General features: G+C 37.5%; 1 protein-coding gene and 1 pseudogene across 1 annotated transcript; both read right to left on the reverse strand.

Annotated features, from left to right (window-relative positions):
• Positions 1–901: 901 nt before the first annotated feature.
• On the reverse strand, positions 902–2,670 carry LOC109078129 (deleted in malignant brain tumors 1 protein-like). Its single transcript, XM_042722726.1, has 5 exons — positions 2,055–2,670; positions 1,629–1,940; positions 1,450–1,538; positions 1,234–1,333; positions 902–1,141 (listed from the first exon to the last, which is right to left on the reverse strand). Exons 1-4 carry the CDS (start codon positions 2,398–2,400, stop codon positions 1,241–1,243), a joined length of 840 nt encoding a protein of 279 aa, XP_042578660.1. The 5' UTR covers positions 2,401–2,670; the 3' UTR covers positions 902–1,141; positions 1,234–1,240.
• A 1,094-nt stretch (positions 2,671–3,764) lies between these two features.
• LOC109065569 lies at positions 3,765–11,726 on the reverse strand (annotated as a pseudogene).

Raw genomic sequence — 11,726 nt, forward strand, 5'->3', positions numbered from 1 at the left:
AGTATGTTAAGGGGCATAACATTTCCGTCACACGCTTGAGGCATTTGGCCAATCACAATGCACTGAATAGCTGGCCAATCAGAGCACACCTTGCTTTTCATGCCGATGAGCTTTGTAAAAATCAACGCGTTTTAGAAAGGCAGGGCGTTGAGGAGAAACTATGATGTACATTATAATGAATAATGTGTTTCTTTTTAATCTTAAACTGCATAAACACATTGCATTACACCAAATACACAAAATAATGTTCTTTTTAGCAGCATCATATGACCCCTTTAAGTGCTTCATTCCAAGCATTCTGAAGCCATTCATGTCTTAAATTAAAATTCAGCTTTATGTTATTATGCACAGGCGGGCCTTTACCTTGTTTTTGAACTCGGATAGGTTGCTTTTCCTGCTAAATATATGCACTTGTCTGTCTCAGTTCATTACCCATTGCAAATGGTTTATAAAACTTTTAAGTATCCTGAAAATACTTTGGCTTATTTTTTTTTTATTTTTTTTTAAAAAGAGGAACCAGCTCACCAACCACAAGCCCAGCCCAGATGCCAAGGGTGGAAAGATTTTTGTTTCAAAAAGTAAGCAATTACCTAATGGCAAAATAGTACCATATCTACTGTACATTAATAGGGTAACAGTAGTCACAACATGAATACTTTTAAGCATAAGATTTTTTTTCTGTAAAACAAAACCAAAAAATTGGGACCAGAAAGACAAGGGTTACAACATCCAGAAATATTGTTCTTTAATCACACTTTATTTATATTTATTATGCAACTATATAGCATCTAAATGGAATTGGATTAAATGAAATTATCATTACTGCTATTATATTTTTATTAATTTACCTCCAGACAGGTTTATATTGAAAATATATATACAGTATTGGCTATATCAAGATTACATATATATTACAGTTAGGATGACACACAAAGTTACTTTATTAGTATCAAAACAATGCCTACATTGTCATTAGGGGAAAAAATTACAAGGATATTATATGAAGCATTGTCATATGTGGAAAAATGTGTAAGATAAATATTAATTTCATTTATAAAAGGTCAGACTGAAAAATGGATGTAGAATTTATTTCCTTTTACATAGTGTTTGCTTATTTTCTTCTCTGTATTCCAGAAATGACCTGAGGATTCAACACCATTGTAAACTGTTATTGTGGAAAATATTACATTAAAGATTTAAACTTTAGTTTTAAGGCTAACGTTTAAGTCTTACCAATTTGTCAGGGTGCAGCTCCTATTCTCTTATGGAAGATTTTTCCATCGGTCCAAGTTTTCAGTGAGAAAGTCCCGTTGATTTGTAGCTTCTTCCCAATCTATGAGATTCAAATGAACGTTAATATAGATCAGAACATTAACATGAACAGCCAGTAAACGACAGTAAAAAGTGATGAAAGACACAGCTCAACGTTACTCTTTCCAATGCTCTCACCTCCTCTGAAAGTTTATTTATGATTCCAGCAGCATTTGGGTCAACTCCATTCTTAGCCTTCACTTCAACCCTCAACATGACTTTAACAGCTAAGTGAAATCAAAAGTAATCAATGTCTCCATGAATAAAACACATTGCTCTATAACCTCACTCACTAAAATGAAAACATTGGCACTTACATCCACAAATGATTCCGGCATCTTTCTCGTGGCCACAACTGTTTGGAGTTGCATTATATGAACAGTTCATCAAAGTAGGCTCATTCCCAGAACAGTTCACATTATTCATCCAAACAATTCCTGAACCCATTCCAAAATAGGCAGCACTCTTTACTTCCAAAACTGTCCCACAGCCCAGTTGTTTACACACCACTGCAGCATCTGATGCATCCCATCCATCATCACACACTGTTCCCCACTGACCGACATGAAGAACCTCTACTCGTCCATAACAGGGGTTGGTGCTGCTGACCAGCCTAACGTTATCTATTGCTAACACAAAGGAATAAAGTTTATATATAATGACAGCGTGATCATAAAATACATATACAATCATTTCAGTCTTACATAGACTACACTTTATGCTTTTAAAAGGTTTACACTCACCTTTACAGATGACTCCTGCATCTTTTTCATGTCCACAGCTGCCTCTTCCCCATCCACTTGATTTACAATCTCTTAGTCTTGAGTCAGTGTCAGAACATTGCAAATCACTTATCCAGACAGGCCCTGATCCCGGACCGAAATGAGCAGCGCTCTTCGCCTCAATCACATCCCCACAGCCCATCTCTCTACACACTGCTGCAGCATCTGTTAGATCCCAGCCATTATCACACACTGTTCCCCATGTTCCATTATAAAGAACCTCCACTCTTCCAGAACAAGAGTCGTGTCCATTTATGAGCCTGAGAGAAGCTAACAGCCACACAAATGAAAGTAAAAGAAAAAACATTAACTACTTAAAAACACATTTAGGATGTTTTCTCCATTTACAGTGACTGTATTTATTTTTATATAGGTCAAAGTTCCACACACTGCTGCATTAAAGAAACAGTTCACAGAAAAATGAAAATTTGCTTAAACTTCACCCACCTCGGGCCATCCAAGATGTAGATGAGTTTGGCTCTTCATCTGAACCAATTTCGATATAATTTACTCACCAATGGACCCTCTGCAGTGAATAGGTGCTGACAACAACATCACAATAATCAGTTTTATTAGAGTTCAGTCCATCAATTAAATTCTTGAGAAGCAAAGAGCTGTATGTTTGTAACAAACAAATCCATTATAAATTTTTTTTTAACTTCAAACGGTTGCTTCAGTTTAAAAATCTGAGTCCTTTAACTATAATATTGCTTTTCTCCAGTGAAATAGTAGTCTTTTCTGAATCAGTAGAGAAATATGCACAGACCAAGCACCATTTACAAGTGAAAACAGTTATAAATAAATATGTTGGTGAATTTTGAGAGGACAACAGGGGATGGACTTTTTCAGTAGAGGAAGCATTATTATAGATACTGGACATTTTGCCAGAAGCAATGGTTTGACACCTTGATGTTTTTTTTTCTTACGAACATGCTGCTTTTTGTTTCGCAAGATCTTAATTGATGGACTGGAGTCGTGTGGATTACTTGTGGCTTATTGCAATGTTTTATCAGCTGTTTGGACTCTCATTCTGATGACACCCATTCACTGAAGAGGATCCATTGGTAGGATCCATGACTCCAAAATTATTAAGAAGACGAGAAACATCATCACTGACCCCTGTCACCCAGCACATTACTTGTTCTCTTTACTGCCCTCAGGGAAGAGGTACAGAAGCATCATCAGTAGAACATCAAGGTTCAGAGATAGTTCCTTCCCCCAATCCATACGTTATTTAAACATGGTCTGAAGCTAGAACATTGAATGCTTATATTAAACTAAGATCATGAACTAGTTGGATGTTTTCCACCCCACCAGTCACTGTTACTTACCCCATACTCAACTTGTCTTTTGTACCAAGCACTTGTGGACTGGTTCAAAAAAGACTTAATGTGTAATATGTGTTGTTCATGTCCGTGTATTGGTTGTCTTGGGGGGTATATGTGAGGTATATGTTTTGGAATGTGTTGTTGTATTAAGTTGTATGTGTGAGCATACCAAGACAAATTCCTATCAACTGTAATGTTGAAATGGCTAAATAAATGTTGAACTTGAACTTGAACTTGAACTTGAACTTGGTAAGCAAGTGATGTAATACCAAATTTGTCCAAATCTGTTCTGATCAAAAAAAAATTAAACAATTGAAACAAGGAACTGAAACAAACTCATCTACATCGTTGATGACCTGAGGGTATATTTTCAGCAAATTTTCATTTCTGGGTCAACCATTTTTACGTGTAATAAAAGAGAGAGAGTGTAGAAAGTCTGTGGATTTCACTTACGATCACAGATGACTCCAGCATCCTTTGAATGGTCATGCATTCCCCATCTAAGAAATTCACAATCACTGAGCATGGTCTCATTTCCAAAACAGCTTACATTGCCCATAAATATTTCTCCCACACCTTGTCCAAAATAAGCACCACCTATTGCCTCTATAGCATCTCCGCATCCCATCTGTCGACACACCACTGCAGCATCTGATAGATCGCAGCCATCATCAAACACAGTTCCCCATTGATTGTCACGAAAAACCTCAACTCGTCCAGAGCAAGAGGTGATGCCATTCACCAGTTTGATGTTAACTAATACCCACAAAAATGTGAGTGTTACCAGTGGACAAAACATGATAAAGTTCATACTGTTAATTTTATGTACAAGGATTTAAACTCACGTTGACAGGCTACTCCTGCATCCTTCTCATGTCCACAGCTGTTTTGTCCCCATCCCTTTGAATTACAGTTTCTCAAAGTAGAGGAACTGACACACTGTAAATCACTTAGCCACACGAGTCCTGATCCCTGTCCAAAATAAGCAGCATTCTTTGCCTCGATAACATTTCCACAGCCCAGTTCTCTACACACCACTGCAGCATCTGACTGATCCCAGCCATCATCGCATACTGTTCCCCACCGGCCATCAAAGAAAACTTCAACTCGTCCAGAACAAGAGTTAGTGCCATTCACCAGCTTAACAAGAGCTAATGGCCAGACAGACAAAAGATTAAGAAACAAGTTGTTAGATATATATTAGTATAGTTAACCTAAATACAGAACATAATCTTTATTACATTTTTCCCCACATATTTAAAGGGGTCATTGGATGCAAAATTCACTTTTACATGTTGTTTGAACATAAATGTGTGTAGGCAGTGTTCATACACATCCACCCTATAATGATAAAAATCCACCCAGCATTTTTCTTTTTAATCCTTATAAATAATATCACCTTTCTCAAATCAAGCCTTTCTCAGCTTCTTGGCTGTGTGAAGTCAAACAGACCCAGGCCCCTCCCAGGATTGTTGATTGACACTGGTGTTTTACCTTTGTTCTCACACTGAGTGAGCTGTCATCTGTCCGCCATTGTTTGGACACCAGAGCAGGGGTAGACATGAATGTCTCCTAAGCGATTGAGGTATTTTGTTGTTGGATGTAATAATGAACATAGCAGTCGTCATTTACTCCTGACATCTGAGCTGCTAAAGAGAGAAGGGCATAACTTCAGCCTGGAGATCTCCAAATGGTGGCGGGAGCTCCAAAATAGGGCGTGGCTTCCTCCCATTAACAGAGAGACACATGACACGCATGCACAATTTTTTCCCCAATCCACTTAAGCACAAAATCCGCCCCACAGCTGATTCGAAATATTTTATTGGTTGTGTCAAAGTGCTGATTTCCTACACTATGCTACAAAAAAAGCTAACCCCTTAACCTACCCCACACCTGACCCTAACCTTAACCAGTGTAATTGACTGCACGGTGGGATTGGCGCTGAATAGCATGTCAAAGAAAGTTGCAGTTCAGGGGATAAGCAGTTAATAAGATAATGCGATATCGCCGAGCCTGGCCGCTCCATAACTCCCCAACCGGACCTCACCAGACAATTGGGACCTTTTTAGTTGCAACCGGCGTCACTACCCCCTCCTACTCTGCGAATTTCGAGCCCAGGGATGCCCCCATTGCTTAGGACAAAGCGATAGAGTAAAAACTTTCCCCTGCACTGCGCTGGGACGGTTTGCAGGAGAGCTCGTGGTGTGATTCCCATTTACATCATGAAGCTGAGTTTCAAATTTAGGCATATTTATTTGTACAGCATATTTCATTTTAGATTAACTAATAAAACAATGTTTAATTTATAAAGTTGTATTTTAAAATGTAAGTAAATAAAAATCGGCTGAAGCCAGAGGCAATGGTGAAAGTCTTTGTGTGAGGAGACCCCGCCCCATTTTGAAGGGTTCTGCTCACTTTTGGAGTTCATGCAACATTTTGGAGATCTCCAGTCTGCAGTTATACCTACTTAGATGAAGACGCAGTGGATTACTTTTGTTTTCGAAGGGAATGCGCCCCTGATCTACCTAAATGCATCTTATGTTTGCGCAAATCATTTGTGATCCAGCTTTACCTACAGAAGAAATTAGTATAAATTTCTTTTATGAATCTTTGCAAATCGCCTTTTCTAATAACGCGCTAGTTAGCAAGTTTCATGGCTAAATGCGGCTAAAGTAAACAGTCTCATGAGAACTGCTTGTCACCCCATGGAAGAGAGGGGCTGGGTCAGCAGAGCTCATTAGCATTTAAAGAGACATGCAACAAAATGGCTTGTGTGCAGAGCTGTTTTTGGCAAAGTAAAAAGGGTGTAGTTTTACACTACCATAGAGAAATTTTAACCAAAGTATGTTAAAGACTATTCATTAAGACCCGTAAGAATCATATCAACTTGTGGAAAATGGGCATCCAATGACCCCTTTAATGCAATGTCATCATAAGAGTTATAATGGATCGACCTGTAGCAATTTGGGGTTAAATGATCACAGAAGTTTTTCATTTTTGGGTGTACCACACTTGATGTTTTGTTACTCACGTTACAGGGACTGCATACTGACAATATTTACTTTTTAGTATTTTTACATGCATGGCAATGGAACAACTTACATTGACAGATGACTCCAGCATCCTTGTAATGCAAATTGTAATCTTCTGTTTTTTTGGACTCACAGGCAGCGAGTGTGAGTTCATTTCCAATGCAGTTGACATCATTCAACCATACTGGTCCCCAACCCTGTCCGAAATAAGCAGCACTCTTTGCCGCTATAGCATCTCCACATCCCATCTCTCTACACACCACTGCAGCATCTGATAGATCCCAGCTATTATCACATACTGTTCCAAACTCAGGGCTTCCCCAGGGATAATAGAAAATCTCCACTCTTCCAGAACAAGCATTGAAGCCATTTTCCAACTTAATTCTGCCTGAATTATGATATAATGAGCACTGTTGTCAGAGTGGATTATATGATGCGTTTTCTTATTTTCATAGATAAGACTTGTGAGGCAACAGAAATACTGTAGATTATTTGCAACCAAATTTCTATGCACAGCATTTGTGGCATGATTTAAATTAACCAAATTATATCCACTGGAAGTATTTAATTTTTAAAAACTTGAATTTTTAAAATGCTTGGTGTCCACTGTCAACTGCATGCCACAAATACTGCATATAACCTTTACCATTGTAAAAGATTTTATACTCACGTATACAGGAGACTGCAGCATCCTTCTCATGTCCACATGAGTTTTGTCCCCATCCCTGGAAATTACAGTGTCTCAGAGTCATTTCGGAGTAAGAACATTGTACATCACTCAGCCATACTGGTCCTGATCCCTGGCTAAAATAACCACCAATCCTTTGCTCGAAAACATCCCCACAGCCCATTTCTTTACATATCACTGCAGCATCTGAATGATCCCAGCCGTTATCGCACACTGTTCCCCACTGACCGTTATTGAAAACCTCCACTCGTCCGGAACAGGAGTGACTGCCATTCACCAGTCTGACAAGGGCTAATGTCCACACAGAGCAGACATCAGAATCAGAAATAATTATTAATTGTGCTCACACAGCAACATAGCAGCTGTTATTTCAAGTGAAATACCAGTAACTTACAGTGACAGATGACTCCAGCATCCTTTGAATGGTCACATATAAACTCAAACAAGCCCGCTTTCTTAGAGCTGCAACTGCTCAATGTAGGCTCATTTCCAACACACGCAATATTGCTCATTAATACATTTCCCCATCCTGGTCTGAAAAAAGCACCACTCTTTGCCTCAATAGCATCCCCACAGCCCATCTCTCTACACACCACTGCAGCATCTAACAGATCCCAGCCATCATCACACACCGTTCCCCACTGATAGTTATAGAAAACCTCCAGTCTTCCAGAACAAGAGTTATTGCCATTTACCAGTCTAATTGATTCAGACGCACTTGAAATGGTATTGCCTAGAACTTCATGTTAAAGAAAAAATATGAAGAGTTAAAAACACTGGCATTATCTGTAAAAATATGCTTATTTCTGTTAGTATTGCTACTTACTCAGAAATAGAATGAGCCACATGGAGCACAGCATTGTTGCTTGTCACTAACTATATGGACACCACTGGATTTGTCTGGGAAATTCCAAACAATTTCCACTTCTATAAATCTACATGACACAAAATGACATGTACCAGACACTAATATTAAAGTTGACACCAACGAGAAGTACTCAAATATATGCTATGTTATATTATCAGAATCAATATGCACAAACAACAACTGAAATTTTATTTTTGAACTGAAATTTTAAAACTCACCAGCAATGTTCATTCCTGCTTTTGTTTTTCTGTCCCTTAATTGGCAGGTCCACTCTTGTTAAAGCACATGATTAGAATCAGGCATATTTAAATGTTGAGGCTGCCTCCTACTCCATGTTAGGACATAGAGGTGAGCTTGAGGTTGAGGTTGGTTAAATCTGTTTGGCTCTGGCTCCTCCCACTGTCTGACTTCAAAACACCTTTTTACTATAAGTCCAAGAAAGTGAAATCAAATGTGTCTCACATATGAGCATGACATCGAAAAGCAAATGCATTTAAGTACATAGTACTATAGTACATTCCTGAAGCAAACATGATACACCTATATTTATTTAAAACATAACATACATGCTAGTCATATGCAATATATGCAACTGGCATGGCTGAAATGAAGTGTGTCTCATGCCTTGTGCTGCTTTGAGTACCATTCAAATGATATCCTAAATCTCTTAGATTTGCTTTACTAAGTAAGTAACTTTGCATTAATTTGACCACTAATCCCTCATGATCCCAGGTCTTAAATTTCATTTTAGCTGAAGTAGTACTTTCGTCTGTCCTTTTACAGAGAATCTAAATAGAAAGGCCAGGAAGTTTTTTTCATTCTTTCCATTATAGTCTTTAGGCAAATTAAGGTCTAATTTAATAACCAAATTTTAATTTAACTTATGATGCACTGAGATCTTAAAATGTACTTGTAATTTTACATTTAAATTTACATTTAGTCATTTAGCAGACGCTTTTATCCAAAGTGACTTACAAATGAGGACAATGGAAGCAATCAAAACAACAAAAGAGCAATGATATATAAGTGCTATAACAAGTCGCAGTTAGCCTAAATGCAGTATACGTAGCAAGGGCTTTTAAATAATAAAATAAATAAAAAGAAAACAGATAGAATAGAAAAAGAATAGAGCAAGCTAGTGTTAGAGGTCTTGTTTTATATAATTGTATAATAAATGAAAAGAAAATAGATAGAATACAAAAAGATTAGAAAGGTAGTTACATTTTTTTTTTAATAGAATTAGAATAGTGAGTGCAAAAGTTAGAGGGTCAAATAAAGATGGAAGAGATGTGTTTTAAGCCGATTCTTGAAGATGGCTAAGGACTCAGCTGCTCGGATTGAATTGGGCAGGTCATTCAACCAGGAGGGAACATTTAATTTAAAAGTCCGTAAAAGTGACTTTGTGCTTCTTTGGGGTGGCACAATCAAGCGACGTTCACTTGCAGAACGCAAGCTTCTCGAGGGCACATACGTCTGAAGTAGTGAATTTAGGTAAAGGGGTGCAGAGCCAGTGGTGTTTTTGTATGCAAACATCAATGCCTTGAATTTTATGCGAGCAGCTATTGGTAGCCAGTGCAAATTGATAAACAGAGGTGTGACGTGTATTCTTTTCGGCTCATTAAAAATTAATCTTGCTGCTGCGTTCTGGAATAATTGTAAAGGTTTGATAGAACTGGCTGAAAGACCTGCCAAGAGAGCGTTGCAATAGTACAGCCTGGACAGAACAAGAGCTTGAACAAGGAGTTGTGCAGCATGTACCGAAAGAAAGGACCTGATCTTCTTAATGTTGAATAAAGCAAATCTGCAGGACCGGACAGTTTTAGCAATGTGGTCTGAGAAAGTTAGCTAATCATCAATCATAACTCCAAGGTTTCTGGCTGTTTTTGAAGGAGTTATGGTTGATGTGCATAACTGGATGGTGAAATTGTGATGAAACGATGGGTTTGCTGGAACCACAAGCAGTTCTGTCTTGAAAAGGTTGAGTTGAAGGTGATGGTCTTTCATCCAGCAAGAAATGTCTCTTATATAAGCTGAGATGCGAGCAGCTATCGATGGATCATCAGGATGGAATGAGAGGTAGATTTGAGTGTCATCAGCATAGCAATGGTATGAAAAGCCATGTTTCTGAATGACAGAACATAATGATGCCATGTAGACGAGAAGAAAAGTGGTCCAAGAACTGAGCCCTGAGGCACCCCAGTAGTTAGATGTTGGGACTTGGACACCTCACCTCTCCAAGATACTTTAAAGGACCTATCTGATAGGTAAGACTCAAACCACTGGAGTGCGGTTCCTGAGATGCCCTTTGTCAGTAGAGTTGACAGGAGGATCTGGTGATTAACCGTGTCAAAAGCAGCAGATAGATCAAGCAAAATAAGTATTAATTTTGTAATGTACTTGTTCTTGTAATAGATGCAAAAGAGTTTCATCAGCAGTGACTTAAGCTAATTGGCTATTATTGTGGCATCTGTTGTTTTGTTTATGGAGAGATTAGTGAATAATACATTTTATACTATACAACTACAAATGTAAATGAATTCTCCTTTTGTGTCTGTTTTTATACCAGAAAGGTGCAGACTCCACATACTCCAAACATGTGTTATTTAATATGCAGTTAACAAATATTAATTGACATATAAACATTTTAAGTTTTGTAAATCCTTAAAAATAGTGTTTGATTGTAATGTGTCAATTATTAAAAGTAGTTTAAGACAGCTATACTGACCGTTGTGAAATAAGCACAGTTCCATTTTTTTTTAAACTGTGTATTTGCCTTAAATATCCAATGTGAAATCCATGGCTCACACTAATCAGATGCTTTGAATATTATTCAAATAACATTTAAGGGTTTTAGAACAATTTGCTCTGCTGAAAGAATAATGCAAAGTACTTTGAATCAGACCACAATGTCTTAGCCTTTCAATTTTAGGCTACAAGTGTATGTGTAATCATATTCAACTCTTTTTATATTAGAACTATACATACAGAACTCTTTATATGGCCATGCAGTTGTACACTGTTACTAGTATCACAGGGTTCAGATTAAGTTTATGCTTAAACTCATTTCGATGTCATTTAGATCTCATTTTGATTATGTGGTTTGTTTTCCACCTACTTTTGATATAAAATTGTGAATAATGAGAGGCAAAAAACATGACATTAAGATAACATTTATTATGGAAAATATTGTACATAAAAAAGTAGAGTCAACTGAACTGACTGACTGATTTGTGGCTAAATATGTTTGCTTTCATATATCTGTTTTTAATGCAAAACAACAGCTTGGACATTCTTTTAAACTTCTAATTTTTAGTTTGTGCAAGCTTGCAAATTTTTAATTATCTATTAAAAGTGATAAATGCATACTTAAAGAGGTGTTTGTATGTGTGCACAAGACACTCCTTGTTATTCAAACTCAGACAGGCCTGCTGAGTCTTCATTGATCAGATCATTGCAGAAATAACGGAAGGGTAATTAAAATATGAATAATTTAACCCGTTTCTCAATGTAATAGTAATAAAACACCTTTTTAATTTAACAAAAGTTAATTAAAATGTGCACTCTTGGACTGTTTTTTGTTTACCTGTATTGTTTGACCCATCTCTGCCAATTATCTTTCTGCTTGATTTTTAGCTCCATCTCATTGATCATGAAAAATTCCTTCAGCCTGCCAATCTTGTCCAGTTGCTTGGCAACCTCTGACTGATTGGCTACCAT

The sequence above is a fragment of the Cyprinus carpio genome, chromosome B4 (genome assembly GCF_018340385.1).
Source record: "Cyprinus carpio isolate SPL01 chromosome B4, ASM1834038v1, whole genome shotgun sequence".
Lineage (NCBI taxonomy): Eukaryota > Metazoa > Chordata > Actinopteri > Cypriniformes > Cyprinidae > Cyprinus > Cyprinus carpio.

Excerpts from the sequence above, each read along its gene's own strand:
- LOC109078129 (XM_042722726.1), bottom strand. The coding sequence starts at position 2,400 with ATGTTTTTTCTTTTACTTTCATTTGTGTGGCTGTTAGCTTCTCTCAGG. Across the intron at positions 1,539-1,628 it reads TGCCGGAATCATTTGTGGAT|CTGTTAAAGTCATGTTGAGG; the intron begins GTAAGTGCCAAT and ends GATTTCACTTAG. Across the intron at positions 1,334-1,449 it reads TAAATAAACTTTCAGAGGAG|ATTGGGAAGAAGCTACAAAT; the intron begins GTGAGAGCATTG and ends TGAATCTCATAG.